This window comes from Pogoniulus pusillus, chromosome 7, assembly GCF_015220805.1.
Source record: "Pogoniulus pusillus isolate bPogPus1 chromosome 7, bPogPus1.pri, whole genome shotgun sequence".
In the NCBI taxonomy this organism is placed as follows: Eukaryota; Metazoa; Chordata; class Aves; order Piciformes; family Lybiidae; genus Pogoniulus; species Pogoniulus pusillus.
Window position 1 is genome coordinate 19,809,857 of NC_087270.1, and position 15,591 is coordinate 19,825,447.

At 40.4% G+C, this 15,591-nt stretch overlaps 1 protein-coding gene across 2 annotated transcripts in view; it reads left to right on the forward strand.

The window, feature by feature from the left end:
* Nucleotides 1-10,400, forward strand: part of SPTLC3 (serine palmitoyltransferase long chain base subunit 3) — a 91,043-nt gene extending 80,643 nt beyond the window's left edge. For both annotated transcript variants that reach the window (XM_064146781.1, XM_064146782.1), the window contains 3 exons: nt 6,351-6,486; nt 7,455-7,584; nt 9,923-10,400. In XM_064146781.1, coding sequence (XP_064002851.1) covers nt 6,351-6,486; nt 7,455-7,584; nt 9,923-10,036 — 380 coding nt within the window. In that variant the 3' untranslated portion in view covers nt 10,037-10,400. The remainder of the gene's footprint in view (nt 1-6,350; nt 6,487-7,454; nt 7,585-9,922) is intronic.
* Nucleotides 10,401-15,591: the final 5,191 nt, after the last annotated feature.

The following is a 15,591-nucleotide window of genomic DNA, read 5'->3' on the forward strand; positions in this document are numbered from 1 at the left end:
CCATATTCAAAGTTAAACCAGTGTTGCAGTCCTTTAGCAGGTGCTACCCACCAGCACTTACTACAGGCAGAGCAGCAATGTGGTCGGACTTGAATGTGGTTTGTAGCCTGTTCCCCAGGGACAGCAATACACAGCTCCATTATGCAGCCACCTTTTTTAGTGTCTTTGCTGCTGGGATAAAGCATGAGGATCCCTAGTCCGTTCCAGATGCTGCTTGCCACTGCTGTTATCAGCTTGAGGAGCACAAAGGAGAGAAGTGCCTTTTCTAACTGCATTTAGATCACTGGCATTTCAGAAACACCTAATGTGATGCAGATGGAGCACACTGTGTGCTGGCTGGCTTTCAGCGGAGGGACTGAAGTGCGGTGTGATTAATTACCTGCCCTGGGAGTAAATAAGGCTCAGCCAAGGCTGGCTGCTCTGTCCCTGCCGTTGTGCAGGGCGCTGAATGCTTGCATTAAGTATCTGAATATAGATAAGGTGCTGGGTAGGCATAGCAGACTCGTTTGAGAAATAAGGTAAAAATGACAGCATTTGTACAACTTTTCTCTTTTCTACTTCAAGTGAAACTGCTACTTTTTCTTCCCTTAGTCTGCTCTGGAAAGTGTTTTGCAGCAGTTCACAGCTTAAAATTGACTAAGTCCTTAAGGGCTTATTTAAGCAGTAGTAATTAAGCTAAAATTACTTGGTTTCTAATTGGCATTAGATTGTGGAAGAAAATATCTCCACTTCCCCCAGTTCATAGCAAAGTGTTTTGGGTTTTGGGGTTTATTTTTTCTTTTTTTTTTTTCTATTACAGTTTTTGTTTGTTTGTTTGTTTGTTTTTAATCTGAGAACAGATTGAGGCACCCCAGTTTTACAGCATTCTATTTGTGATTTAATGCACATGGAGGTACATGTGTGTTACTCTTACAATGGAACTAGAAGGGGGGGGGGGGGGGGGAACTGTCCATCTGCAACAGTTTAGTAAGGAAGAGCTATTGTTTTCCATTTTTTTTTCAACCTACAAAAGCTTGCTTTTCACTATCTAGTTGTTAGTAGAGGAGGACAGGGAGTGGAGTTCTCTTTCCAAGGAACACAAATTGGAGAGACATACTGACACCGGTATGTAAAAGTTTGCTTGTGTAACTAATTGTTTAGAAAGCCCCTATGAAACAACAGCTGGATAACATTAAAGCAGGTGGATTTGTGTCTTGAAGAGTCCACCACATGCCAGAAAATAAGTACAGCATGGGATTATCTTTCTTGGAACAGGCTCAGGAAAAATAACTCTCTTTCAATTAAAATACACCTGAGATCTTGATATGAAAAGCTACAGGTTGCTTATTCCTGTTTTCAATATACTGAGCCAGAATTTCCAAGAGTAGAAGAGTTCAAGGGTAAAATGTTTGTGCAGGAATTGAACACAGCCAGCTTGTCCACTTGTTAAAATCTTGCAGGAGTGAAAAGCAGCTATCTCTGAAAGGGGGAAATGAATTTTTGTTTCAGAGAACTGATAGTTTTACTGCCTCTTTTGCTGCCAGGACAAGGTACTCAGCTGGCATAAATATCAAAGCTCTATTGAAGTGCATGGAGCTGTTGCCATGTAATACCAGCCTGAAATCAGGCCCTCAGCAGCGTAGTCAAGATGCCTTCTTGCTGTCAAACTCCAGACTAGCACCTTCCTGAAAGCAGGTATGAGGCCATAGCCTGGCCTATGACAAAGCATCTACCAAGTTCATTACTCCAAGTGGCTGTCTTGAAAAGTTTGCTGCTTCAGACAAATTATGAATAAGCCACTATCTTTTATCATTTCTCTCTCGTGTGTCCTTTCTGCATTTGTCCTTAAACTAAACCATATTAATTTTGAGCTATCAGGCCACCTAAAAGCCTGTAGAAAGTAGTGAGCTAAAACTGGCAGCATGAAATACTGTGTGCCAAATAAAAATAGAACCAACATGTTTTCCCAGAATTGCCAACACCTTAAAACTTTGCAGCAAACCAAATATTGCTAAAGCAGTGCAACAAATGTAAACTCTGATTTTTATTCCAGTAGAAGGTGGATTGCAGATGCAGTAAGTCCATGCAGGTAATTAATCCTGCATTTCAACTGAATCCCAGTAAACTGACTGTGGTTCAATGTATGTCCCAAGGAGCATGAAGATAACTCATGAAATTTAAGAATCCTTTATTGTTAAAATTTCTCTCTTTCTGTTCATTCTTAATTCAGCTAATAAAAAGATGTAGAGCTCTTAATAAGGTTGTCTTCAACCCTAATGGAAAACTCTGGAGCATTAGTGGTCTTAGTTTTAATTAGCTAAGGGTAATTTTTCAGTGCCAAGGATACTTTCTCTGAACATATGCTATGTTGTGGGTCATGTTCTGTGGAATAGAGCTACTCTGGATATCCTTCATGCTGTGCTATAAGCTATTTGCATAGACTGTAAATCCTCAAGATATTTTAAGCTAGGAATTTTTGAACAAATATTTACTTTCTTCCAGTTAGGGTCATACAGGTAAATTCTTTCACTCAAATAGATGCAGCTCAAGGGTCTAACTCTGCAGATTTTCACTCAGTTAAAAAAAACATAATCACAGCCTCAAGAACTAAAGAAAATAGTCTTAAAATAAATCTTTGATTAAACATAGCACAGTGAGTTTGGATTAAGATCTGTTTTCAAACTGAATTCATCACTCTTACACTGATTTGATCTGCACAGGGCAGGGGGGAAATGGGGCCAATGAGACCAAAATAAATATTCTGTTCAAATCTGCCTCCTTATCTGGCATAGAGGGTCCTGTAAAGGAACAAACAAACAAAAAGGAGCATTGAAGTACAGCTGCAAACTTCAATGTTTTTTATTGCTCCTATCAGGACAGTGTATAAGATGGTTATGTATATGATGCATGTGGTCTTTGACCACACAATTTAACATGAGAAAGTGTTGACACTTGCTAAAGAAATAGGTTCCTCCCAGCCACCCACCCACAAATACAGTGTCTGTGTCACAATCACCTCCCAATGTACTATTTCTTCCCCTCCAGATATGTGTGAGTGCTCTCTTCTTTTATTTGGTTCTTAAATGCAGCCTTGCAAATTAAATTACTACTCTGGGATGTTGCTAAACCATTAAAGTGGCCCATTTGCAACAGCACTGGCTAGCTTGAAGTGAGATCCATAGGGAGTCTTGAAAGAGGATCTGTCCCATCACAAACTGGTTGAGGGAAGATCACAAAAAGAAAGAAGCGTTCAACTTTTTAGGGGATAGCCTGGAACTATTCTTTCAGCTAGCTCTAATGTTTTCTTTGCTGGATTCCCCCTCTTGCTTTGAAGTCTAAATTTCTGGTACCTAAAACAAATAGAGACAAACCGATCGGCTCTGGCCCATGTGCATATAGTTTGATAAATAGCAAGCAGCCTGGAATCTTGCGTGGCTGACACTCTGTTTCCAGTGCACTGTGGTAAACAGCTGAATAGAATGGAGAAGGCAGCAAGCCTTCGAGTGCACTCGCCAAGAACATCTGCATTTACAGAAACTTTCCCTAACTGAGCATCTAGCAGTTTCAAATGCTGCAGACTCTAAGTTTGGAAACTAGCTCAGGGGCTGCTGAGATAGCAAAAAGCAGCAGGGTTTTCGAGCCCCCTGTTCAGGTTACTCCACCACCCTCCTCATTGTAATTTGGGAATTCAGGAGGTGCTAATTACATCTTTACAAATTCTAACAGGAAAAAAGTCTATCTTTAGACTTCAGACACATTATTCTGTGGTTCTTTTCTGACTCCCTCTCCTTGCCATCTCCCCTGCCCCCATTTCTCCTTCTCCTCAATATTTCCTCCTGTTTCTTTGAGATCTACTACACCAAAAATATTTTTGGAAATACCACAGACTATTGTTTTTATTAGTGACTGGAAAGCTTTGTAGTAGGATGCTTTTGTGTTTCATTTGTTTTCCTTTGCTCTGGCACAGCTGTTTTTGTTTTAGCAACATTAGAGAGATGGTTAAACTATTTGTGGCCTTTTCTAACCCGGCAGATCTCTTCGACTGAATGTTTTAAACTGAATGACTGAAACTGTAACTAACAGGTTGTCTGTGTGAGCAGTTCTGTGCATAAAGTTACAAATGCACTGGTTTTATGAGATCTTTTAATTTGTTCAGCAAAACAGTGATCACTGTGAAGCAAGTCCCAGTTTCCCTATAAATTTCCCAGCCAGAACATTGACAGAACCTTGACTTGGGAAGATACAAAACAGATGAGCAAGTAGATCTTGTTCAAACCTACAAACGCTCAGAAATGATTAATGGAAAAGAATCTGTGTAGGTGTGTTGGTTCCCCACATCAGCCAAGGGGGAATACAAAGAAAAGCCACAGCAAGTGGCTGGGCAAAATGTGGTCTGAGGTGATAACTGGCCACAGTAGTTGCAAGGAAGAAGATGAGAAATTAGGAAATTGACAGAGAGTAGTAAATGAAGAATCAAGTTAATAAAAGTAAAGTAAAACGAAAATGTAATATGTCTATGCAAAGGCACCTTAAAAGCAAAGGTGCTTTTAAGGAAATTAGTAGTGTCAGAGGCTTCAGTGTTCAGGGCAACACAATGTAAAAGATACTCAAAGTATGGGCTGAAGAGCAGCAGGAGACCGAAAGCTGGGAGTCTAGCTGACATGTCTTAGAAATCCCAGCCTTGGCACATGCTCCCACCATTTCTGCTGGGCAGGCACAAGCAGCTGCACAGTGATTAGGTTTAGAGAATCAATCCATTTGGCAGTTTTATTTCTGGTGAGGTCAGGCAGATGATGGACCTGGCTTGATTCATTGAGTGGCTGTGTGAACCTAGGACTGGTACTGGGGAGACAACATGTGGATGTGGGATAGATGGCACCACTCCTGTTAACACCCTACAGCACTGGAAGAGCAGGACATATATCAGCTTGATGGTGAAATATAATGTGGGTGGAGTGGGGAAAAGACATACTATATCTCCCACCTGCAGTAATGTTGAGCGTGACTCTTCCTTTTTATATGCAATAGGTGGGGAAGCAACTGCAATTGTCAAAAATCACCTCCTGAGCAGCACTAGAAAACAAAAGGCTGAGATGGCTTTTCAAGCAGTTTTTTCTCTTGTTTTGTTTTGACTTTTTCCTTTATTAAAAATAATTGTTTCCAACTTTCCTCTTAGTTTTGTTGGGGAGCACATCAATAGACTCATGACTGAATGTGACTAGGGACAATGCAGAAAGAAAAACTTGTGTTTGAAATTCTTGAATCATAAAACAGTTTGGGTTGGAAGGGACCTCAAAGCTCATTCAGTTCCGATACCCCACCATAGACAGGGACATGTCCCTCTAGAACACGTCACTCAAGGCTTCATCCAACCTGGCCTTGAACACCTCCAGGGAGCCTTCCTGTAGGCCCCCTTCAGATATGGGAAGGCTACTACAGGGTCTTCTCAAAGCCTTCTCTTCTCCAGGCTAAAGAGCCTCAACTCTTGTAGCCTGTCTGCATAGCAGAGGTGCTCCAGCCCTCTGAGCATGTTTGTGGCCCTCCTCTGGACTCGTTCTAACACTTTGATGTCCTACTTGTGTTGAATGCTCCAGAACTGTACACAGTACTCCAGGTGGGGTCTGAATGACTATATCTGTTGTCAGAGAATGATATTGAGGTAATAATAGCAAGATAAGAGCACAGAGAAACTGAGCAGAACTCGGTAAGAGATTACCTATGCAGATGCATATTAAAGTCACTGGAGTTATGCTGAATGTTGGTAGCATTGTGTAATAACAAATTTTATCATGTGCTTTTCCTCTGTCAGAAGAAAAAAACCTACAGCAAAAGCATCACATTGAGCTGACTCAAAATGCAGTATTTTCTACTTTCAGCTTTATGACAGCCAGAGAATATTAAACTCCCCAAACATGTATTCGTAGAGCTATCTGAGATACATGAGGCCCCTACAGAATATTGTTAATGAGAAAAGCTATGTGTGTAGTGACATCTGTGTCAACATTTGTGGGCATTCCCTTTGCAGCAAATTATGCTGAGAAAGAGCATACTTTGTTTACATGTCCTGTCTGCACAGAGACTTATAGCTACGTCCCTATAGCTGTCTGGGCTTTATTCAGCACAACACTTTAAAAGGAGTTGTTCAGCAGAAGAAAAACTTATATCCCCAGAACAAATACTGGAGCACCACACAAGTACAGGAATATCAGCTGTCTGTCCCACAGTACCATTGTAATCAACAGTTTTATCTCATTCTGTGTCCCTATTCTGAATCAAATAGCAAGGAATACATTTCATCCAAACCTTCCTGCCATGTTTCTTGCCTGTTATCAATCTGTGCACTGACTTTTCTCCTGGCTGACTCATTTCAGGGCTCCAAAGAGTGCGCCAGCTAGGGAAAAACACAAGGTACTTCAGACGAAGACTGCATGAAATGGGCTTCATCATTTATGGCAATGATGATTCTCCTGTTGTCCCATTACTCCTTTATATGCCTGGTAAGATAGGGTAAGTACTGACAAAAAAAAAGCATGTTGGAAAAATAAACACTATTCAGGTTCATGGGTTATTTGGTAAACACTTGGAAAGATACTGTTACATGTGGTAGATGCTTCCCAAGAGAAACTTACACAGTTAGGTGAAAGAATCATTTATGTATATTCTATTTTAAATGTGGCTCTTCCAGTATTCAGGGGTTATTAAGTTTTTCTTACCTTGTTTTTTTGGGGTTTTTTTGTTTGTTTGTTTTTTGGGTTTTTTTTGCTTGCTCTGCAGTAATACTTTTGATAGCATTTTGAATCTGGATTTTTTAAAAATCTGTAATCATTAAAAGAATGACATTGCCTTTGAAGTATTAATTGTTTTGGATAGATGTTCTTTTTCTCCATCTGATTTTTGAATGGTCTTTTGCCATTCAGTACCTATCCAGCAGCACTTCTGCACTGGCTTGGATATGCAGACCAGAAGTCAGCAATAGTATAATGTAAGCAAGGGTTAAGTTAGGAGCGTTTGCAAGTTGCTTAATGTGGCTAAGTGCTCTAGGTCTACTACAGAAGACACAAGAGATTCCTAAACTGTGAGAGCAAAGAAACCATCACACAGACGGTTTTGATCTGGTTGGTGTGCAGGAACCCAGGTCTCCTACCTTCCAGAAGCCCAGCTTAGGGACTGTGAATGCCCATGCATTTGCACTCAAAGCCTTTCGTTGACATAAATGAACCATTTCTATTCTACAGTGCTCTTGCTGCCATCACGCTTCTTATGTCTGACACTCAGCTTAATGAGCAGCTAAACAGCAGACTCTCAGTCCTGCTCAGTCTTACTCAGTTCAGTGGGAATGTTAACCATCCACTTCAACTGAAGACAGGATTTTACTCACTGTTTTGTTACACTTGAAAGTTTTCTCTCTGTGATTGGTTTGTTGGAGATAATTTATTCTTGTGGGTTTTTTTCTTTTCTTCTTTTTCTCTTCTTAGGGCTTTTGCAAGACGCATGTTAGAAAAAAACATCGGGGTGGTTGTGGTTGGGTTTCCAGCTACTCCTATCACAGAATCCAGGGCTCGGTTTTGTGTATCAGCTGCACATACACGGGAGATGTTAGACACGGTAAGCACAGCAGATGTCCTGCTGAAATTAACTTCATATGTGAAGGAGGTTGGAAGAAACTGCATTTGTTGCTTTGAATCTCCATAATTCTTTTTTGGTTTTGTTATTCTGGCCTTGCCACTTGATTTTTAAAGGTGTTTTAGCCTTATATATTTCATTTTTTTACAATAAATTATGGGACAGTTGATTTGCTATGTCCTTCTATTTCTAACAGCGACCAAATCTGTCATCACTAATAAAGACCTGCAGGAAGAGCACAGCAAGATAAAAGTTAAATGCTAGGTCAAAGATATCAGAGTTGGTAACCTGAAACTACATGGAAATAATTGAGAATCAGGTTTTCTTTACCTTTATTTTCATTCCATATTTCCACATATTTCTTGAATTGCAGAAGTATATGAGACAGCCTTGAGTGTACAGGTGGAAATTGTAAACAGTATTTGGAACTGTTTGAACCTAATGAAGTTTAACTGGTGTTGCCTGGCCTATCTTAGTTCTGTGTCTTTCTCTGATATCAGAAGTACTGCTAAGAGTATGTTGAGACTTCCATCGTAAGCCTTCATTCTGGAGTCAGAAATATGTTTAAAGTAACCTCTGGAATTTTCCATCTCCCTTTCTTGCCAAAGATGTTTTTGGCCTGGCTCTATTATATTCTTTCATTCACAGAATAAGCCAGCTTAGAGGCATGGAATATGGAGGCTTAACAGTAAATTTCAGGCTTTCTTTCCCCTCTCTTCACACAATGAGCATGGAAGGCATTAGACTTAAAGATGGTACTGCTTCATGTAGACAAACACCTGTGTCTGCAGAGAGCCCCTGGCTCTCTATTTGCATCCTGAAATTCATGTGGAGCTTGAGATCAGAGCCCTGCCTAGCTGACCAACTCCCATGCCAGTGTAAACCCCTTTCAAACAGCATGGAAAAATCTGCCTTGCATGTGTGCAGTGTAAAATCCTTGCAGCTCTTAAAGGTGCAGTAGTTATTTACAAGGTATAATACCATAGCAATAACATTGCATAGAAGAGGATATAGCTTTGTGCTTGTGTCAGTCATTGCCAGCCTTTGCTGTCTGACTGAAGATTTTCACTTGTGTAACTAGTAATAGGTGATGAAATGATGGGAAGAGTCATTTTCAAGAGGTTGATGCTTTGATTTTCTTCCTCTTTCTCCACCTTTAAATGTAAGCCCATTACATCTTTTGGTCACTATTGCATGTTTGCTTCCTGCTGCCTGCACACTGCTGCTTCCTGGTACCAGTGAAGGTCTCAAAACACTCCCCAGACATCATTCTTGAACATGGGCAATTTTTGCCTTTGAGACTGGATCTCTGTTTTAGTATTTGTCGCATTCTTTAAACATTCTTACAGTATGGAGGAACAGAAATGCTCTGGGTTTAGTTACTTGCAGATGGAAAGTTTTTAGGACAAACACTTTGTGGATATGCCAGAAAGCCTGGGTAACAACAGGTACCAAGCACAATGAAGACTTCTCCCTTTGGCAAAATTTATTTTGAATCTCAGCCTAGAACTAAACCAAAGATCCATGAAAGGGCAAGCTCCCAAGAATAACTTCCTTAATGATCTTAAAGCGATATCTCTACATAAACCATTATTCCTTTTTGTTCTTGAGCTCCTTTTAGTGCTTACCAGAAACAGGCTAAAAGTCAAGATTGTCCTTTCCTTCTTTGATGCCAAAATGCTGGCTGCTCTCAAATGTGGATCAGATACTGCAGAACACCAAGCTACTTCTCTGTAGCAGAGTTTCCTGGCTACTTTGGAATTTACTGAGAGATGGGAACACAGCACAGCAAGCTGTATTACGATATTAATGCATTGTTAACTATGCCTGTTATATTAATACAAAAAGATAATGGAGTGCGCTAAAAAGAAATGTTTCAGGCTATTTACAGTGACTCTGATCAGCACTGTGGGTAGAGTCTCACCTAAGAAAATGCAGTGTCAATTCCAATTTTTGGGATCTACAGGGGAATATTGAAGGACTTGCTTGCACATCCTTTTTGCACAAGCACAACGTTTTATTTGGATTATTATTTCCCCAGGCTATTAGAGAAAGGTCATTCTTTTACATCTGTGATCAATTAATATGCTTACTAATAAACTGTAACTGAAGGAGTAAATTCTGTTCCTGTAGATGACAGTGCACATCTACAACAACACTGATATTCACTAAAGGACAATGAAAGCAAAATTTGCCTATTTGCCCTTTAACCTTTCTTTAATTTATGCTTTTATGATCTTCTTGGTCTGCTGTAAAGTAGAGGTTGCTAGAACATAACTTTTTTTTCCAAGAGATTTGACACAGTGTAATGGTCTTACAGGTTTTGAATGCTCTGGATGAATTGGGTGATTTTCTACATCTGAAATATTCCCGCTATTCCAAGTCATCTCATCCTGAACTGTATGAAGAATCTAGGCTTGAACTTGAAGACTAAGTTTTCCACCCATGAAGAGAACATTATGACGCTATAAAAGTGGGGGGGAAACCCCAAACACTGAGAAATACAAATGCATTTCTTCCCTTCTAAGGACAGTTTGTTTCTCAGTTGTTTGAAAGGAGGGGAAGCTCAGGTGTTGCATTTTATTGTATCAAATTTCGGTATTCCAGAGACTGAAATAATGACACGGATTTGCCTTTCCAGGAGATCTGTCCTTTCTACGGTGTTTTTGGTGCAGAATGAATGCATCCACCCATCAATTTGCTAAGATACAGCTTTTGTTATGGCCCCTTTTTGTGAAGAGGCTTCAGATAGTCTTAATTGTGACTGAAGTAATAAAGTTTAAAAGCTGAGTGTATTACAGTGCAGTATGGTAATATAGCTGAGCTTCAGCTACGAGGTTGCTTTTTTCTGCTAAAGAACATAAATCAAGACATTGGTGTGGACTGCTACAGAGGAATGAGCATAAAGTAACATTTTTACGTTGTTCTATCAGGCATTTCTCCAAGGACGGAAAAGGTTGGAAGATGGCTAATGCAGTGAACAAGGAAAGTAGCTTGATCAGATCACGTATTTCTGAGATCAGATTATGGGAAGGGGAAAATGCTTCTTCCCCTCCATGGACTTCTTTCAGCCACTCAAGTACGCTATGAGCTTTGCAATGTGCAAAAAAAATCTTGGTTTAGACATAAACAGAAATGATTTTGTGCTAGCACATCTGGCCAATGGCCTATCACATCTTATCACAACCAAAATTCTTCACCGGGCTTGCTCTTTTTTAGTGTAGCAGTAGTAAATAATTTTAATAACCATTTAACTTTCCTGTAAAAACCTTGATCAAAACAGTCAGATACTGGCAGTTCACAAACTGCAGATGACATTTATGGGCCCGTTCCTAGGTTTCTTGAACTACTTATGGACTTAATAAATTCACTAACAAGGACAAAATGCTGAAGTTGTTAGTTATGCAGAATTTGAAGTTCAAGATTCCATAAGCAGTCCTGCCACCTGCTAAATCGAAAGCTCCACCATTTCTAAGTGAGCTACATTCATCATCTTCATAACATTTCCTGGAATACTCTTGTGTGCTTTATGCATACCAGGGGTTGTTGTTTTCACTTGTCTAGTTGCAGACTTTTTTGAGTAGCTTGTTTTTCAAATAATTATGTCATCTGAAGGAGAAACATGTCATGGTCCCCTTCTCCACTGCTCAAAGATACTTGAAGGAATGCTACAGCTGGCAGTTTACCTGCAGTCCCTGCAGCAGCATTATCATCAGGTTTATGTGGCCTGAGTTACTTGAAGGCGATTGGAGCCTTTCTCCTTTCTTTTTGCAGCATTGAAATGTGGTTCTGCTGCTTTAAGAATGAACTCCGAACCGTTCCATGCTATCAAATGTCCCTGTAAACACATCAGATATGAGAGATGTTTAGCTTTCTGTTGCACAGATGTACCACGCTTTCATGTTCTCTTGGAAAGCTATGGTGTAAACTTAACCCACAGCTGCAATGTTAGATTTAAGAACAGAACAATTAAATTGTGGAGCACCAATTACACTGTATTACTCCCTGCTTGTTAAAGCAGGTTTCAGGATATAACAAGGCTGGTTGGTTATGAGGGCCCATTTCTTTTGGATTTTTGTTGTTGTGGGAGTTAATAAAAATCCAGTGGTGCTGTAACTTTAAGAATTGATTACAAAACGTTTCATGATATCAAATGTCAGATCTGAGAAACATCTATCAAGGGCTGGAAGAGGACTAAATGGTGTCATATCATTCTTCACTTTGGTGTACAAACTTGAGAAACATTACCAGGGTTCAAAGGAGCTGTGTTTGTGGATCAGAGCAATCTCATTGTATAAACATGAAAATGAGCACAGGACAATGAGAGATTAGGCAGTGTGAACTTTTTCTTTAAGAAACCCAGCAAACTGTGACGTGCAGTTCTGTTACATGCACGGCGAGTGCACTTACCTTGAAAGAGATGGGCTGAGAGATTTCTGCAACCTGTTCCTTGAGGAAAAATACTGAAAATGATACATTGCATTCTGATCTCTAGTGCTGAACATCTGTGGCCAAATCCTCATTTGACTTCTGACCTTCCATCTTGGGGTATCCAGCCATAGTTTATGCTTCAGCAAACGTTATTACACATGCTGTTGCAGGCAACATAATATTTCCCTCAAAGAGAGCCCTGAGGCTGATTAAAATATGGAATGATCGTTTTTTGTTCCCCTACAGGGGAATATTTTCTGTCTAAAGCTGAATTCTTCCTGCCCTCAGAACGTTACTCTCACTCATATTAAGGAGACAGGACAGCCATTTTTCGGAAACTGTCAGTTGATTTATTATATGCTGTCTTCGGACTTCTTCCATCCCTCACACATTAGAGAAAGTACAGGCTGACTAATCTCTCTGCTTGGGAAACAGGTAGAAATCCCTGCTCTGCTGGTACAATGAGAAAACTACTCCCAGGAACTTCTGACTTTTACTTTTTCGCTATGAGGCTTAGTTATGGTCTGGCACTGGCTTTTCCACCAGCAAAATTTCAGTGGAGTGCTTCCAGATTTACATCAGTTTTAATAGATTCAGAGTTGATTGGCAATTGGAGACTCTCTTTTAGCTATCTTAAGAATAAAACCAGTGGAGTACTTATTGGGGAATTAGCACGTCTAGCGCAAGGATCACATATTTCCTAGACCAGACTCCATCTTCAGGCATGCAAGTTCTCAGGAGATACAGTTCTCTGTTCTAGAAGATTTTGAAGAACTTCCTTCAATAAATAAAACTTCCTTAAGTTGTCCCATCTTAATCCACTGAAAATGTAAGCATGAAAACACTAAGTTTTTGTTGGCAAGCTGCAGTTTTAGCATCTTGTTATTTTACATATAATCTTGATTGGCCTTCATGCTATGGGATGGCTCAAGAGCTGTGTGTTTAACAGAGTATCTGTTTTGGGTACCCTTTCCTGTATCTTTATCCCACCTCATCTTTTAGAAAGCATCCATTTCCTGAGCTTATCAATCTTAACAAGGTGGCTCCCGCATCCACTTCACCTGCCTCTTCATATTGTTCTTTCTCTTCTGCTAGTTCCTGGCCTCTGGGTGTATGGAAAAGCTGCAAAGGATCTGAAATAGGCTCTTTAGACATTGCTTCATTCTGCCTGCTTTTGCTGGTATCCTCATCAGCTCCTGCACGCTTTAAGATTTCCTTTTCAAGTAAGTTTCCTACTGATGGTGCTAAATTACTAAATTGAACCCAATATGTACTGCCCAAGCTGTTGAACCAAGAATGGACTTGATCTATCACTCATGCAAGTGTAGATCATGTTAAATCTTGCTTTGAAGTCAATACTGTTGGCTTAAAACTAGTGCAACCATGAGAGCAACCTGTCAGTGGGAGGTGAGCTGCCTGCATTTTATTTCAGAGGGGTTTGAATGCTGGTGTATCTGGACTATTTCACAGCCATTGATCTTTACAGGGGGCCAAGATATGGGAATGGATTTATTTAAGGTAGGATTCTCTGTTTTTCTTTATATTTTTTCCCCCAAAATGTGTTTGGCTGAAAGTGCATCACATATTTCCCTGACCTGCTGACACAGAGGACAGAATAATGGTGTATGAAAGGTGTTTGTGTATTTTCTAGCCTTGGTTAAAGTGCAACAGAGATTCTCTCATATGTGATCTGCTCTTAGTTTGTGCATGAAGTTTAGTTGTTCTTCAAATTAAAGCATAGATCAGGACCAAATTTTAAAGAAGCCATACCACTAGCTGAGAAATGGTGGATGTCATTCAGCAGCACCTGAATTTCTCAGCCTCCAGATGCCTTTTTTAAAAACGTTTCTAGGTGTTTTCCTCATTTAATCACACATGCAGTGTTGGGTTTGCTCACTGCAGACTAGCCACAAGGTAAGGAGAACCTCGTTCCATCCATTAATGAGACAGAGCTTCAGACATGTCAGGATGGTTCCACAGCCACCACTACTTAGTGACCACATTAAATAGTAATTCAGTACCATCAGCACAGGGTGTCAAACAGACTCATTGCTCAGCAGTTACATAAGAAGTGAGTGTGTTTATTTCTCCATGTATGAAATCATAGAATTGTCAGAGTTGGAAGGGACCTCGAGGATCATCTAGTTCCAACCCCCTGCCATGGGCAGGGACACCTCACACTAGATCAGATTGCTCAGAGTCCCATCCAGCCTGGCCTTAAAAACTTTCAGGGGTGGGGCAACCTGTCCCAGTGTCTCACCACCCTGATAGAGAAGAACTTCTTCCTAACATCTGATCTGAATCTACTCACTTCTAGTTTTGCTCCATTCCCCCTAGTCCTATCACTACCTGACAATCTAAAAAGTCCCTAGGAAGTCTCTAAAAAGTCACTGCTAAGTGCCATAAATCTGTTTATATCATTTGTCAATTAAATGGGGAAAAAAAGAAGATTAATATAGAGGCACAGGATCTGGAGATACATGGTGGACCTGGAAACTTTGAGTAGATCCAGTTGTGTGCAAAGAATCTTTTGTGCATGTGTTACAGGAGCTGTTAAATCTTTTTAACTAGCTAGGTGGAAAACCTGGTCTTTAATATCAAAATAGTAACTGCAAAGCAGGCAAAGTGCATCCCATCTGTTAGCCCAATTTGTTTATGAAAAAAAGGCAGGGTAGATAGGGTGCCACAGTAAATGTCCCTAATACTTGGTACTTTATCACAATTCATAGATCCCTTTTGGATAGTCACTCATGGCAGGTGCTGTGCCAGGGATGACAATTATGAATTGTAAGTACACCTGAGCTCAACAGTATCTGCTGCAGGGGCAACCAGGCCTCCAGTAGTGCTTGAATCACCACCTACAGAGAACAGTGCTGCTGAGAAAAACTGTGCAGAGATCATTCTGACAACTGTGCATAGTATTGCCCTTGTTGGGCATCACTGCTAGGATGCCATTGCTGGGAGTAGCTATGATATGGTGAAAACTGCCTGCGCTGCTGTGTCAGGTATAGCTAATATGGCTCCAGGATAGGCGTAACAGTCTATCCTCTTCTTCACAGGTACAGAAGCACATGGCCATCACTCCAGGAGATGAGTTGCTCTCTGACAGATGAATTCAAGATCTAGCCATGAAAGCAGGACACTGCAGGAAGCCTAGGAAATCTACCTTCACAAGTAAGTCAAGTACTTGCAATAGCAGTCAGAGAAATTTTGGTCTGAATGACAATGGTATCAGATGTGATGGGTGAATATTGCTTTTCTATGACCTCTGATGTAATTGTCTCAAAGAATTTGTTAGGAATATGAGCTGACTCTAGTGTCCTGTGAATGGGCCAAAGCATGTGATCCTGAGGTGCAGAGCTGATCTCTCATGCCATAAAATATCACCGCATTTGTTGCCCTCATCTTTGTTAGTTTCATTTCCAGCACAGCAAGCAGCAGGTCTATCTCACCAGTTCAGAGAACAGCACAAAGTGAAAAGCTAAACCTATTGGGATCAAATACGACCCTATATGGTCCATGGCATTGCAGTGAGTAAATCTCTTGGCAGAGGCTGAC